The sequence below is a fragment of the Panthera pardus genome, unplaced genomic scaffold, assembly GCF_024362965.1.
Source record: "Panthera pardus isolate Hobbes unplaced genomic scaffold, ASM2436296v1 HiC_scaffold_20, whole genome shotgun sequence".
NCBI lineage: Eukaryota > Metazoa > Chordata > Mammalia > Carnivora > Felidae > Panthera > Panthera pardus.
Genome location: NW_026526766.1, coordinates 30,172,817 through 30,189,683, shown reverse-complemented (window position 1 = coordinate 30,189,683; position 16,867 = coordinate 30,172,817). Strand labels below are relative to the sequence as shown.

At 40.4% G+C, this 16,867-nt stretch overlaps 1 protein-coding gene across 1 annotated transcript in view; it reads left to right on the top strand.

Moving 5' to 3' along the window:
* The first annotated feature begins 236 nt into the window (after nucleotides 1-236).
* The window catches only part of HSD17B3 (hydroxysteroid 17-beta dehydrogenase 3), a 55,130-nt gene continuing 38,499 nt past the window's right edge, over nucleotides 237-16,867 (top strand). The window contains exons 1-2 of the mRNA XM_019423438.2: nucleotides 237-405; nucleotides 3,428-3,474. Of these exons, the coding sequence (XP_019278983.1) occupies nucleotides 252-405; nucleotides 3,428-3,474 (201 nt within the window). The 5' untranslated portion in view covers nucleotides 237-251. The remainder of the gene's footprint in view (nucleotides 406-3,427; nucleotides 3,475-16,867) is intronic.

Below are 16,867 nucleotides of genomic sequence, written 5' to 3'. Positions count from 1 at the left end.
TTTTGCTTTTTCACCAGCTCCCCCATGGTCACAAAAGCCCAACAATGCTGTCAAAAATATTAGAAAGAATACTTTATTCCAAAGCCTGTGAATCAGAGGATTGTGTAAAGAAGTTACTCTAATCTAAATGTCTCCACACAGTGGAATGCAGCTGGTAACTCCAAAGGGTGACTGACACGCCTCCGGAGCAGCCACGCCCTCGGAGGGCTGTGGAGGGGCCAGGCCAGGTCTGAAGCTGGTCCAGTGCAGTCATGGAGGTAGCTCTGGAGCAGTTCTTCATTTTTGTAGGGCTGCTGGCGTGCCTGGTGTACCTGGTGAAGTGTGTGAGATTCTCCAAATGTATTTTTCTGCACTTCTGGAAAGTTTTGCCAAGGTCTTTCTTGAAGTCAATGGGACAATGGGCAGGTAAAAACAGCTTTCCATCTCTTGTTTCTTGTTGTTCCTGCTTATTATTATCTACGTCTCAAAACATAAACTGCATCTTTTGCTTTTGAGAGCAAAGATATACTGCCTTTGAGTGACTTTTATTTGGGTGCCTGGAAAGCAGGAGTGAAATTGGAATTCCTTAAAAAACCAGATGTGGGGCATGAGGAGAATTAGTTGGAAGAATGCCACTCAATTCTTGCCTCTGTGCTTGCCCTCTCAACCTTACTAGTTGGTTGGCTCCTTTTTTGGAGTTTCTGGTGATATAAATAACAAATTTGACAGAAATTTCTGCATCCTTTTCTACAGATTTTTGAAGGCCTTGGGTACTGCCACTTTGTGGAAGGGTGTTTCAAAATCGGAAATACAAATAATTTTAATTCACTTTATTTAAAAACATTTCTCTGAACCTTTTCATGAAGTGAAGGTATTACAAAATCAAAGTAACAAAGATCCCTATAGGGACACATTTTTGAGATGGTTAGATATGGAATCTGGATCTGGTTTGTGTCCCAAATAGATTAATCACTGCCTACTAATGGGATTTGCCTTCTGGAACTACCACGCAGACTTTCAGCCCCACGACTGGGCTTAAGGTGAAAAGCAGGAGGCATGGTTTCAGCATCTCCTTGAATGAAGTGCTAAGGTTACATGAAGAAATCCAAGAAATCTAGTGACTTAAAAAAAAAAAAGAATTTAAGCAGCTTTAAAAGTACCATGCTAGGCTAAATAGGAGAGATTACAAACAACCTTATAGGGCTGCCAGATAAAATATAGGATACTGAGTTAAATTTGAATTTCAGATAAACAAGGAATAATTTTTTAGTATATGACATCGCAAATATTATGTGGGACATACGTATACTAAAAAATTACTTTTTGTTTACCTGAAATTTAAATTTAGTTGGGCATGCTGTATCTTTATTTGCTAAAGCTGACAACCATACAACCTAAGCAACACAGATAAAAACATTACCATATGAAAATTGTTTGGAATGAAAAATGGGTTTTTAACTGTTGCATGTTATATTTGAAATGTGTGTTTGTGTGTGTGTTGGTGAACACTCCTTCGCTCTTGGGGCAGTATGCTATCTCCAGAGAACTTGCTAAATAGCTTGAACTTGAGTGTTCTGGATCCAAACGTCCTACTTCACACAGATTCCCAATGCCCACGCGCTTGGCAGGTGGATGGGGGTAGGGTGGTGCTTAGAACTCTGCACAATGGCTGCCCGTCAATGCAGGGCCAAGCCCTTCTGAGAATACACACTCCAAAAAAAGTTCACATGGGGTCAGAGACCAGAGTAGTTGTTGGTTCACATTGAAAAAAACCATAATCTTGGGGTGCCTGGATGGCTCAGTCAGTTATGCGTCCCTCAGGTCACGGTCTTACGATTTCGTGAGTTCGAGCCCCACATCGGGCTCTGCTCACTGACCCTGTCAGTGACTCTCTGCTCACTGACCCTCTCTCTCTCTCTGCCTCTCTGCCACTTGCACTCTCTCTGTCTCTCTCAAAATAAATAAACTTAAAAAACTCATAATCTTAATCTGTCCTTTGAGTCAATATTGAATAGAGTTATCACTAGCAAGAGTAAAATGTCCTTGGGCATAGGCAGATATCTGGGAGAGAAGACAGAACAAGAGCAAGAAGGGGAATGAGAAGAAAATCCAATGACTAAAGACCAAAAATTTCAACTCTTCAGAACTCTGTGACTGATTAGAAAATTATGTCACTGGTGTATCTTTATAGACTTGTGGCCCCAAATTCAGATAGGCAGGTTTCACACCCTGTTGTCATCATTTTTAGCAACGTGACCTTGACTGAGTTACTTTCTTTCAGCTTTCTCCTCTATCAACTGAGGAAAATAATGGTCCCTGCATTATGAGTTTGTTTTGAATATTAAATGAGATGATTTAAGTGTTTTAGTGTTTTACTGTTTTAGTGTTTTAGCTAAACACTTGCAAACACTTGCAACACTTGCAACAGTGCATGGCAGAAAGTAAGCCCTCACTAGAGACCAGCCATTTATTGATGTTATTATCTTAACTATAGTACAGACCTTGTATTGGGTGATTTTGAAGATTCCCAAAACGGTGAGGAAGGGGAAGCAGAAGTTCACCCTGAGCATAGCACCTGTACCAAGAGGAGCAGGTAATATGCATGGATTCACCTTAAAGTACCCAAGTGAGCAGATTAAACCATTAGCAGTTATGAAAAGGAGCATGCACTGCCAATGTGTTTCTGGAAGCTTGTACAGCTTGGCTGGTCCTTACTTTTCAATAAACTAAATGTATCTTCTCTTCATACTTTTGGAAAGCATACCCTTCGATTGTTGTGCAAAGGTGAATTGCAGATATGCATATACTGAACAGTTTGAAATCATGACATGCACTCGACTGAGGTTTGCCCTAGAGCTTAGTCATGAAATAAGTGTGTAATGTTGGACATAAAAGGACTAGAAGGTCCATCTGATTGTTATATGTTAATCAATAGATACAGGGAATGCAGTCTTCAGGTCTCTTTATGTCATCGCATCCTCTTTTTGCATTTCTGTGTTTTCCTCTTTGTTCAGTTTCTTATCTCCCATGGGCTTTGAGTACTGTTCTCCTGTGGGGGGTGGGATGGGAAGAGGGAAGAACTCCACTTTTAGGAAGAACCTTGAAATGTCTTACAGTGATAGTTGGGTGTGTGGGTAGAGAGATAATAGGGCACACTGTTCGGGGTCTGAGCGAAATGTTCCCTGGCTGAGGTTCTTTGTTTCGTTTTGGAGGGTGTCTTCCACAGCCTCACCAACACCTCCAAGAAAAAAAAGCTTCATTTTGAACGTTTAGTGAGGGGAGTCGGGGCTGGAAGCTCCAGAGTTGAGTGGAGTAGTGCTGTAGAGTGAAAGGGCGCTGCTTTGAAATACTGTGCCTTAGGCAGTAAGCCTGCAAAAAAAAGTAGCCAGTGAGAGAGAGCATTTTAAAGATTAATTCTGCCCTTTAAGACCATTTCTTCTTTTTGCAGTGATCACTGGAGCGGGAGATGGGATTGGGAAAGCTTATTCATTTGAGGTAAGTTGTGTTCCTGGAGAATTTCCCCTTCCCTTGAGTTGAACATATCATGATCACGTGACCCCCTCACCCCAAACTCTAGTTTTCTGCTTACAAAAGCAATAGACATTCATTTATGAAGGAAAATATTTTTGATAAAAAAGAAAATTTAAAAATCATAATCTCACCCTCTGGATACCTTTTTTAAAAACACTATGATACTCAGTGGTACCAGTATCACCCCTTAGGAGTTGTTTTAGGAATTCATGGGGGCATTGTTGTTTTCTAGTGTAATTGTACCATAAGAATTTATATACCCAAATACAATTAAAACTATGAACTACTTTCCTATTACTTATCCTTATGTTGTAGCTGGGGCATATATTGATTTTTAAAAAATTATTTGTGTAGGAAGGACATATTATCTATAACTTTCATTTCCAGAAGATTAATGGGCATTATAAAATATTATACAAAGAGAGGATCTGTTAGGGCTGAGAGTCACTGGAATATGATTAGTGTCTCTGAGTATTTCCTTTCAGGCTTCTTGTTTATCTGCAGATAGACAGATATAGGGGTAGTTATACTTTTAAAAAATGTACTTACAGCATATGTTGTCATTGTTGTTATGATTATTATTCTTACAAATTCCACATTTTTATTAATGAAATATTGTTTTCTGGAATTCCTATTATTTTATTTCTTCGTCATGACTATTACACCAACCCCTAGAACCATGTAAAATACAACGGAAGAAACAGAAAGAATCCTGGAAATTATGAGGATGAAAAAAACCAATAACATCTTAAAAATATAACAAAAGCACTCAGTTACAAAAACCACATTCAACAACAGTGCAGTACGCATGTGTCTTCTGGTCCCCAAAGGCCTGTGTCCTGATAGACGCCTAACCATCTTGTGTGAAATGGACAGCACAACCTGTATCGGAGGCACTTGATAGAAACTTTTAAAATGTCAACAAACCTAAATCATGCCAGTTGAAAAAGCTTCTAGCACTCTTTCAGGTCTGTCCCCTATCCTCCAATGATCATCTCTTTGGTACTGACATTCTGCTTCAACTCTGTTTTTTTGAGCTAAAGGGTTCTTTGCTCTTATCCTAATTTGTACATAGCAACTTTCTGATGATCGGTAGTGCCCAACACTCAGTAGGTGGGTGGTCATATTTGAGTGTGGAGTTTGGGGAGACCGATCAGCCACCACTTTCCAAAGCCTTGTGTCTTCCTTACCCAAAAATCAGAAGGAAAGCTTTTCTAGCTATTTGCATTAGAACTATATCACCTGTTATATAACTACTGCCTACCTTCGACCAGGTTTCTGGAAAGGGCCTAATCCCTCATCCAAAAGATCCATGGCCTTACCTCTCAGTTTTCTGGATTGCTTTGAAATCCAGGTGCTTTCTTCATGATTTTCCAGATTCTTTCCTGAAATTCATGCTGACCTAATGGTCTCCTTGATGTCTTAAGACTCAGATACCTTTCTTTCGACTTAGAGGAGACCATGTCCTCCTTAGCCATTTGTTTCTTTACTGTTTCCAAAAACAATGGCCTGGAGGTCAGGAGCTGTGGGTTCCTGTCTTCAATGTGGCACTAACTGTCTGGAGATTTTGGACAAGTTGCCCATCCTTTCTGGGCTTTTGTGTCTTTACTAGCACAAAAGATACCTCTGAAGTTCTAAATTGTTTCTGTTACATACTAATTCTTGCTTTTCTCTTTCTTGTAGAGTCTTTTTCTTTGTTTCCTTTTGTTCTTTTCCTAAGTCTGTGTTAAACAATTTTCTGGGATCCCTACTTCTCCTTCATTCAGGCTTTTTGCCTTCCAGAGAGGCTGTTCATGTCTTCCTGCTAAAATTCTCCAAGGAAAGCAGTTCAGAGTCCAGGATGCTGCAGACTGACCACAAGGGTTAAGAGCCCAAGACATTTGTGTGTTCAAATGCTACTCCATATGCTTACTGCAGAATTTCCACATTAATAAACTGGAGGTGGTGGTAATTCCACTGGGGCTTTTGGAAAGGTTTAATGGGATAAGGTGAACAAAATGCTTTGCCTAGAGTAAGCTCTCTAATGTTAGCCATTATATTATTAGATGTTTAAACTGTTACTCCTTTCCCATGTATTACTTTTTCTTTTGTACTTATCCATAGCTTTACTCTTTCCATTGTTCTTTCATTCCCCTTGGTGTTCCAAGATTCTTTCTTTAGTCATTTCCTTTCTGTTTAGAGAACTACGTTTAGCTATTCTTTTAGGGTAGGTCTCTTTGTTTTCCTTTATCAGAGAATGTCTTGATTTCCCCTTCATTCCTGAAGGATAATTTTGCTGGGTATAGGATTTAGGATTGATAGTCCTTTGCTTTCAGCACTCGAAAAATATTGTGCCACTTCCTTCTTGCCTATCTGGTTTCTGGTGAATGAATGTAATTTGAATTGTTTTTTCCCCATAAGTAAGGTTTGCTCACTCACTGTTCTCAAGATTTTTTCCCTTGTCTTTAGTTTTCAGAAGTTTAGTTATGATGTTTCTTGGAGTGGATTTCTTTGCATTTATTTTGCTTGAGGTTCTCTCAGACTCTTGAATTCACTCACTATTTCTTTGAATATTTTTTTTCTGCCCAGGTTTCTTCTCTTTTTCTGGGACTTCAATCACATGGATGTTAGATTCTTATAGTCCAATGGGTTTCTGAGATGCTGTTCATTTTTCTTCACTGTACTTTTTTCTCTGTTGCTTAGAGTGGGTAATTTCTATTATTTTATCTTTAAGTTCATGATTCTTTCCTTGGTTCCTTCCATTCAGCTACTGAGCCCATCTATCAAGTTCTTAATTTCATTTATTTTATTTTTCAGCCTTAAAATTTCCATTTGGCTTTTCTTTATATCCTCTATATCTTTATGAAAACTTTCTCTTTTCTCATTTGTTTTAAAAGTATTTGTAATTGCTTGTTAAAGCATTCTTATGATAGCTGCTTTAAAATCCTAGTCAGAATTCTAATGTTTGTGTCATCATGATGTGAGTATCTGTTGATTGTTTTTATTTCATCAAGTTGAGATCTTCCTGGTTCTTGGTATGATGACTGACTTTTGAATTGTGGACATTTTTGGTATTTTGTTATGAGACTCTGAATCTTGTTTAAATCTGTTTGGGGTCTATACCAACATTGCTTCAGCAGGGGGAGGAGAGGTGCCAACATGTTCCTACCAGGTAAGGTAGAAGCCCCACAGGCTTTGCACTTGGCCTCCATTAGAGGGTGCTGCCTCCTTGTTACTGCTGGTTGGGGGTGGGGGTACTGGCTCCCCGCTAGGCACTCTGCGTGGGAGAGGCAAGAATGCCTCCTTCCTGCTCCCCAAGAGGCTGCCAATGGTAATTGGAGGAGATGGCTTCAATACCATTGGGGTGGTAATGAAAGCCCTGGCCCTCCGCTAGGCTTCCTCTCTTACTATCCCAGGAAGGGAGAGGAGAGAAGGGATGGAGGGCCTTGGCACTGCCAGGTGGAAGTAGAGTTCAGGTCTGCTGACATGGGAAGGGGTGGCTGGGATGAATGTCCTGTCTCTCTACTCAGCCTTCTCTGATGCCAGCCTGGTAGGGGGTAGGGACACTTGTTCCAGCAGTCTCACAGGGTGGAAGTCTCAGTTCCTGACTCAGCCTTTGGGGGTGGGGGTGGGACAACAGATTTTTTTTTTTTTTTGAGCTGTTTGCCTTGAGTAAAGCTGTTCTTTTTAAAGTTTTCTGCCTTACTAAGTTGTGTCTTTTCTGGTCCTTTGGTTAGAGAGAGCAGGCTTTTGTTGGGACTTTTTAGGTCTGCACCTGTGGTGTTTCTGAATTGCCAATTTTTCCACCAATAAGTTTGGAATATGTGAGGCAAAAAGAAAACCCAGGAAATCACCACTATTTTATTTCTTGGGTCTTGAGGCCCCTAGCTGATCTCCCTATCTTTTGGAATCTTTTTATGTTTATTTTATGTATTATGTCCAGGTTGCATAATTTAATTGCATATCATGGTAGGAGTGGGGAAAAGTACTTCTCCATTTTCCTGGAAGCCTATTCTATATTACATTTTAACCTAATCTGTATTTATATTTAGTGTGGCAAGAGAAGCTTTGCCTCCTGCTAAAGGAATCTTGAGCAGTACTGGAACAAGGTGGAAAACAATTGTGGTGAGGATGGGCAGGGGGAGGAAGCAGGAGAGGGGTCTACTCTTCCACCCTTCTGAGGCCACTGCTTCACCCTGTCTTCACACCATTTTTGCTCTTTAAGCACCTGAATTTCTTTTATTCATTGCCATACAGAGGAAGCCTTGTTTTCTCTGTGTTCCCACCACCTGTTAGAGATTAGCAGCAACAAGTACCTTCCCTGAGGCAGGCCCTAACATAAAGAAGGAAAGGGGCACATTCTTCTCAGCAGCAGCCCTTCTTCTTTAGCACGGTGCCACAGTGCATTCTGGGAAAGGGAGGGCTTCTGTGGCTTACCTCCCTGAAGGGAAAGAGGCAAAACCCACATATGGAGCCTGTCAGCCTGGACATTCTGGAAATAAAATTGAGCCCTGCTCGAGTGGACAAAGGGAACAATGCTGTCCCAGACAAATATGTGTTTTCTGCCCTCTCCCTCCCTCTCCTGGCCCACACCACTTCACATAGAACCTTTAAAATGTCTGTGGCTCTTGAGAGAAATGGCACAATTCTGGAGAGGCTGGAAGCCCACCAGGAAGCAAGCATCCTTTGTGCTAAAAAATGCAAATTGTTTTCCATTTAATGGACAATCTTCTCTTCAGGAGGCTGATGAAATGAATTGTGAGACAAAGGTGCTTAATTCTTTGGCCACCATTCTGATGGATTCCAAGGCTCAAAATGAGGGTTGGAGGTGGGGAGGGAGGGGGTTGTTTTCCACAGGAAGAGAGAAAACTCTGGGATATCACTGACAAAGCCGGCCTTTCTTTCTTTCTTTCTTTCTTTCTTTCTTTCTTTCTTCCTGAGCACTTTGAAATCTCCCTCCTCTCTCTCTCTCTCTCTTTTTTCTCCCTATTTTTTATTCAAATTCCAGTCAGTTAACATACAGTGTAATATTGGTTTCAGGAGTAGAACCCAGTGGTTCATCACTTACATATAACACCCAGTGCTCATTGCAGCAAGTGCCCTCCTTAATTCCCATCACCCATTTGGCCCATCCCCCACCCACCTCCCTCCATCATCCTCAGTTTGTTCTCTATATTTAAGAGTCTCTTATGGTTTACTTTCCTCTCTCTTTCCTTCCCCTCTTCCCATATAATCACCTGTTTTGTTTCCTAAATTCCATATATGAGTGAAGTCATATGATATTTGTCTTTCTCTGACTGACCTATTTCACTTAGCATAATACATTCTAGTTCCATCTACGTTGTTGCAAATGGTAAGAGTTCATTGTATATATATATATACATATATATATATGTATATATATATATACATATATATATATACGTATACGTATACATATATATATACATCATATATATATATATATATGTATACGTATACATATATATATATATATATATATATATATATATATATATACATCTTCTTTATCCATTCATCAGACAATGGAGATTTGGGATCTTTCTATAGTTTGGCTATTGTTGATAGTGCTGCTATAAACATTGGGGTGCATGTATCCCTTTGAATATGCATTTTGTATCCTTTGGGTAAATAGTAGTAGTGCAATTGCTGGATCATAAGGTAGTTCTATTTTTAACTTTTTTGAGGAACTTGCATACTGTTTTCCAGAGTGGCTGCACCAGTTTGTATTCTCACCAACAGGGTAAGAGGCTTCCCCTGTCTCTACTTCCTTGTCAACATCTATTGTTTTCTAGCAGAGTCAGTCTTGAAATGGGACAGTCCTTGGTTTTTATTTTTCAATCTTTTTATTTTCCATTTATTTTAAAAATTTTAAAGACTTACTTTTTAAGGACAGTTTAAGGCTGACCACAAAATTGAGTGGAAGGCACAGAGAGTTCCTATATATCTCCTAACCCCAAACATGTGCAGCCACCACACTGTTGACATACACTCCACCAGAGTGGGACATTGTTACAATGGACGAACCCACCCTGATGACTTCATTACCACCCAGAGCCCATAGTTTACCTTAGGGGTCACCTTCTTAACTTGTTTTTTCTGTGGTGGTTGTTTCTTATTTTTTGAGGAAAGCATGAGACATGCACAGCTGAAGATGTTTTGTTTTAGAGAACCTCATTTCCACTTTCCCCTCCTTTGCTCAGTCTGGCCAGAATGGAGCTTTATCTAGAGTCAGCCAAAATTGACATCAATGTCTTTGAGAGATTTTCTGTGTCTTTTCCTTTTAAATAATAGCTGTGTTCCAGACAAACCATCAGTAAATATACTTTTTTTGTACGTCATGTGTAAATGTATAAAGAAATTGACTATTTAAAGTGAACACTAGATGTAGAGGATCACCCTTCATTATCTTTTTTTATATGTCTGGATCTTGATTATCTTTTTGTAAAGTGACTCCTCATTGTACAGATTACAGGCCAGGGGTAGGACTTGTGATGATACTTTATGGCTTGAGATCATAGGTTAAAGTGAATGTAAATTTACTTTAAAGTACTTTAGCATAGGGGTGCCTGGGTGGCCCAGTTAGTTAAACATCTGACTCTCTTGGTTTTGGCTCAAGTCATGATGTCACAGTTCATGAGTTTGAGCCCTGTGTTGGGCTCTGCACTGATAGTGTGGAGCCTTGGGATTCTCTCACTCTCTCTCTCTCTCACTGCCCTTTCCTCCCCTACCCCTCTCATTCTCTCTCTCTCTCAAAACTAATAAATAAACATTTAAAAAATAAAATACTTTAGAATTGATAATATGATAGGCATGTGGGTCAGTTTTTTATTTTAAACAGCTTAAGATTTAATTCACACACCATAAAACCCACCTGTTTTAAGTGTACAATTGAATGATTTTTAGTGAATTAACCAAGTTGTTCACCATCATCACCATCCAGTTGTAGAACATTTCCATCACCCTAGTAAGATTCTAATAAGATCCCTCCTGCCTTGTTACACTTAATCCCCTATTTCCATCCCAGCTGTGGGCTGCTACTGAGCTTTTTGAACATTTTGTATAAATGCTACCACACAATATGACTGGCTTCTTTCACTTAGCTGTTATGTTTTTGAGATTTATCAGTGTTGTTATGTGTTGGTGGTGTTTTCATTTTTACTGCAGGATAATATTCTATTGTATGGATATACCACCATTTGTTTACTCACTTACCAGTTGATGAATGCTTGGATTCCCATTGTTTGGTTATATTGATCTTTCTTAACTTACAATGGGATTAAATCCCTACAAACCCATTGTAAATTGAAAATACAATAAGTAGTAAATGCATTTAATAACCCTAACCTACTAAACATCATAGCTTAGCCTAGGCTACCTTAAATGAGCTCAGAACATTTACGTTAGCCTGTGGTTGGGCAAAATCATCTAAAGCAAAGTGTATTTTATGATAAAGTATTGACCATCTTATGTAATTTATGGAGTGCTGGACTGAAAGTGAAAAACAGAATGGTTGTGTGGATACAGAGTGGTTGTTAGTGTAGGGGTCATTCACCCTCATGATCTCTGGCTGACTGGGAGCTGCCTCTGCCCAGCATCATGGGAGAGGATTGGATGACATATCACTCACCTGGGAAAGGATCAAAATTCAAAATTCAAAGTATGTATTGCTCTTGCACCATTATAAAGTTGTTAAATCCTAAGTTGAACAGTCAGGGACAGTCTGTATAATAATGCTGCTGTGAGTATTCATATGCAAGTTTTTGTGTGAATACAGGTTTCCCTTTTTCTTGGGTAGATTACCTAGGAGTGGAATTGCTGGGTCATATGGTAAATTTTTGTTTAAGTTAGGTGAGTTTTAGTCCATATTTCTGCAGTGGTTGGTTATCAGTTAAAACTAAAGGTGGTGTGTGTTGGGTTACTTTCTGCCCCTCCAGACCTACCCTCTGCCTTTTCTCACCCTGTTCTGTGCCCCAGGAGGCTGACCAGCACCAACGGGCTCGGTTGGCCTCTGGTTTCAGGTGGGTTTGGCCAGTGGGAGACACTGGCAACAGATAAGACAGGGAGAGGAGAGTCAGGTGGAGTTCTTTTCCAGCTGTCTCCCTGTGGGTCTAGAGGGCTAGCTATATCCCTCTGCTGCAGGTGTAGCTCTGTCAGGTGATCTGTTCCACACAGCTGTCTTCTCCCATTCTGGTGACTCTTCATTCCCTAACTCTTTGGGGCACACAGGGGAAAGAGGCTCTGCTGTTATTAGCCCCAGAGTATTGTGGTTTCTTTATGCCATACCTATACTTTGTAAAACATTCTTTAATTAAACTCTCTTAAAGTTATCCAATTTGACAGTGCTGTTTCTGGCCAGGACTGTAGCTAAATCCAGTCTTTAGTTAATTTTTAAAGATGCTAAATCAAAGTTCATCTACATCTATGCTTAAGTTAACAGGACTTTCATTAGATGGTTTTCCCCTTAGCCTAACAGATGTTACAAAGAGCTTCCTGAAGAAATACAGTTGAAGATAGGTGAATTGGCTAGAAATATTGTACAGGCACTTCCACTTTTGTAGGAACAGAGATGTTGTATCCGTGAGTGAGGCAGAGTAGGCCCTAGGCCTTGAACTGATTTGGTCCCTTGTCCTACCACTTAGTGGAGGATTCCTGACTCCACTAGAAGGCTGACTGTATTCTGTCCCAGCACATTGTCATGTTCCCCTGGGAAGAACTTCATGCAAGGCATTCACAGAATGCCTAAGGAACAGAGAGCTGGGATCCACTGATCTATAAGAACAGGTTCATGACTGTTTTGATGCTGGCTTCCTAGTAAATGTTTCTGTGTGGTGGAATTTGGTTGGAGGCTTGCTTGCATTTTGTAACTCATCATCTGCTGGCTGGGTTGTGGGGGAGGAGAGCTGTAGTCTTCATCTACCTCCAGTTACTGGAGGCTACAAGAAAATCCCAATAATTACAAACAACCAAATATGCTTACATCAAAGGCAACATATTTACTGCCTCCCAGGGCTCCAGCCATTCAGGGTTCCTGGAAGCACTGCCCAGTCACAGGCGGGGCTCCCTAAAGGAGCATGTGTGACTGCTGTGCCAGACCAAAAGCTGCCCACCTGGCCCCAAACATGGCCAGTCCCTATCACTTCCCAGTTGACCTTGGACCCAGCTAAGCGCCACGCAGCACCCACCCACTCCACACAAATGCCCCACTTCATCCTTAACCCCTGGCAATCACTAATCTGCCCTTGTTTCTATAATTTTGTTATTTCAAAAATCTCATATAAATGGAATCATGTGCTATGAAACCTTTTTGGATTGGCTTTGCTTTTCCCCCCTCCACTCAGCACAGTTCTCTAGAAATCCATCTGGGTTCTGGTATCAATAGTTTGTTCCTTTTTATGGCTGAGAAGTATTCCATGGTATGAATGTACCAGTTTGTCTAACTGTTCATCTACTGAAGGGGCATCTAAGTTAGGTTGTTTCCGGTTTTTGGCAATACGAGTAAAGTTGCTATAAATATTTGTATATAAGTTTTTGTGTGAATAGAAGTTTCTATTTTTCTGCGATAAATGCTCCAGGGTACAGTTGCTGGGTGGTATGGTAGTTGCATGATTAGTTTTTTTAGTGTTTTAAAAATGTTTTTATTTATTTTTGAGAGAGACAGAGAGAGTGCAGGGGAGGGGCAGAGAGAGAGAGAGGGAGACACAGAATCTGAAGCAGGCTGCAGGGTCTGAGCTGTCAACACAAAGCCTGACATGGGGCTTGAACTCATGAATAGCAAGATCATGATCTGAGCCCAACAAAACTAAAAGGCAACCAACGGAATGGGAAAAGATATTTGCAAATGACACATCAGACAAAGGGCTAGTATCCAAAATCTATAAAGAGCTCATCAAACTCCACACCAGAAAAACAAATAACCCAGTGAAGAAATGGGCAGAAAACATGAATAGACACTTCTCTAAAGAAGACATCCGGATGGCCAACAGGCACATGAAAAGATGTTCAATGTCGCTCCTTATCAGGGAAATACAAATCAAAACCACACTCAGATACCACCTCACGCCAGTCAGAGTGGCCAAAATGAAGAAATCAGGAGACTATAGATGCTGGAGAGGATGTGGAGAAACAGGAACCCTCTTGCACTGTTGGTGGGAATGCAAATTGGTGCAGCCGCTCTGGAAAGCAGTGTGGAGGTTCCTCAGAAAATTAAAAATAGACCTACCCTATGACCCAGCAATAGCACTGCTAGGAATTTATCCAAGGGATACAGGAGTACTGATGCATAGGGGCACCTGTACCCCAATGTTTATAGCGGCACTCTCAACAATAGCCAAATTATGGAAAGAGCCTAAATGTCCATCAACTGATGAATGGATAAAGAAATTGTGGTTTATATACACAATGGAATACTACGTGGCAATGAGAAAAAATGAAATATGGCCTTTTGTAGCAACATGGATGGAACTGGAGAGTGTGATGCTAAGTGAAATAAGCCATACAGAGAAAGACAGATACCATATGGTTTCACTCTTATGTGGATCCTGAGAAACATAACAGAAACCCATGGGGGAGGGGAAGGAAAAAAAAAAAAAAAAAAAAAAAGAGGTTAGAGTGGGAGAGAGCCAAAGCATTAGAGACTGTTAAAAACTGAGAACAAACTGAGGGTTGATGGGGGGTGGGAGGGAGGGCAGGGTGGGAGGGAGGGCAGGGTGGGTGATGGGTATTGAGGAGGGCACCTTTTGGGATGAGCACTGGGTGTTGTATGGAAACCAATTTGACAGTAAATTTCATATATTAAAAAATAAAAAAAATAAAATAAAAAAAAAATAAAAAAAAATAAAAAAAAAAAAAGATCATGATCTGAGCCAAAGTCAGATACTTAACCAACTGAGCCACCCAGGAGCCTCTGGTTTTGTTCTGTTCTGTTTTGTTTTGTTTTGTTTTTAAGAAACTGCTGAACTATTTCCCAGTGACTGTACCTTGCCCACCAGCAATAGAGAAGTAAATTCATTTTCTTCATATGCTCTCCAGCATTTGGTGAAGACACTATTTTTTATTATAGCTATTCTAATAGCTGGTTGGCGATGTCTCATTCTGGTTTTAATTTGCATTTCTTTGATGGCTAATGTTGTTTAAGTGTATTTTTTCAATTTAAAGAGATATAAAGAAGAAAACAGCAAAAGTCCATCATTTCTTTGTCCAGATAATTCCTGTTAAAGATAAAAGTAATGCAGGCATAAAATTAGAAAACTCAAGCAGTACAGAAAGGCACACACACAAAATAATGTCCTCTTCCCAGCCCTGCCCTTACTTTATGCTGCTCTGTGAAGGTCACCAGTATTAAAAATGTCTTGAGGGGCACCTGGGTGGCTCAGTCAGTTAAGTGTCCGACTTCGGCTCAGGTCATGATCTCACAGTTCACAAATTCGAGCCCTGCATTGAGATCTGTGCTGACAGCTCAGAGCTTGGAACCTGCTTCAGATTCTGTATCTCCCTCTCTCTCTGCCCCTCCCCAAGTAGTGCTCTGTGTCTGTTTTTCAAAAATAAATGTTTAAAAGAAAATTAAAATGTCTTGAGATTCCTTCCAGAAAATATAGACAAATCATAGCTGTATTCATACTTACATGCCAATACTATGGTAAAGATTGGCTGCAGAACAGAGACCTAACTGTAATCTAGAGACTGCAAAGAAAATGGGAGTTTTCCTGATTGACAGGTGGTTCTGCCAGGTTCCTTCTATCTTCAAGGTTGGAGCTGAGTCACCAGCATGTTTGTGTCCTGCAAGCCACCTCTCTGCAAGGGAGGTTGGGAGTGTGGTCTAGTCACATGCCCAGGAAGAAGGAGTAACAGGTTTTAGTGGCCCACTAGCAGTCTCCATCAGAATTTACGCCTGTATATTTAGTTTTTGCCCATGTAGGCACAAATGGGACAAGCACACATCCTGTTCTGAACTTTTCTTTGTTCATTTGATAGCAGCATGGGGATCTTCCTGCAGCAAGGGCATATAGATGGCGTGCACTCTTGTAAATGATTTCAGGGTTAGCCTATCCCAGTGGTGTACCATGTCTTATGTCAGCTTCTGAGGGATAGACACTCAGGCTGGTTTTTATTTTTGTTTTCACAGATAATGTTTCAAGGCATACTTTTGAATATGTACTTACACACATGCAAGTATACAACCCTATCAGTGAGATTACTGGCTCAATGGGGATTTGCATTTAAATGTTGGATACCCTTCACACCTGAAACTAATAGAACACTGTATGTTAACTAGACTGGAATTAAAATAAAAAACTTAAAATTATAAAAAAATGTTGGATACCCTTGCTAAATAGTTATCCAAATGACTGAACCAATTATAACCCATCTTATATTATTATAAGGTTTAAAATTTTTTTTAATGTTTATTCATTTTTTGAGAGACAGAGAGAGAGCGTGAGTAGGGGAGGGGCAGAGAGAGAGGGAGACACAGTATCTGAAGCAGGCTCCAGGCTCTGAGCTGTCAGCACAGAGCCTGATGCCGGGCATGAACTCACAATTGTGAGATCATGACCTGAGCCAAAGTTGGATGCTTAATGGACTGAGCCACCCAGGTGCCCGATTATAAGGTTTAATATTTATACAAAGTATAGATTTAATATAATATATAATACACATTTAAATATTATGCATTTTACTTTTTGTTTCTCTGATGCACATATTCTTGACCGTTAATGCCCAGAGAATACTAGAAGCAAAATGTAAGACTCAAGATTGTGTGGTTTCATTCCTTCACCTCTGGGCACCCCCCAACATCTGGGACCACACGGGTGCAGGCACAGTTCCTGGATCCAGCGTGACAGATCAGGTCAGTTGGAATTCTTCTCACGTCAGTATTCCTGGCAGCTCCAGGTAGTGGCACAGAGTTGGCCCTTGGATTAAAATCGCTTGACTAGCTCTGCCTCAGACCAACCCAAGAAAAATAACTGCTTGGCCCTGTTTTGAATATCATTACACATTTACTTGGCAATTTATGGTGATGTTTTGTCATTTCAGCAAGGAAATTTCTTCCCAATGTCTAAATTACTCTCATCTAAAGTACCTCAGTGGCACTCCCAGCTTGTTCTCTTTCATCTTGCCTTAAGTGAAAATAGCAGCTTTGAATTATTTTTATGTTCCCCTGGACTCATTGCCTTGTTACTGTGTGGCTTGACTTCAACCCTGTAATTTCTGATGCAGGCTTTGAATATCCTAGGTCCATTGTAGTATGTCATGGTTGTATGTGCGTGCGTGTGTGTGTGAGTGTGTGTATGTGTGTGTGTGTTGAGAGAGAGACAGAGACAGAGAGACAGAGATGCATCAAACAAGAGTGTATATA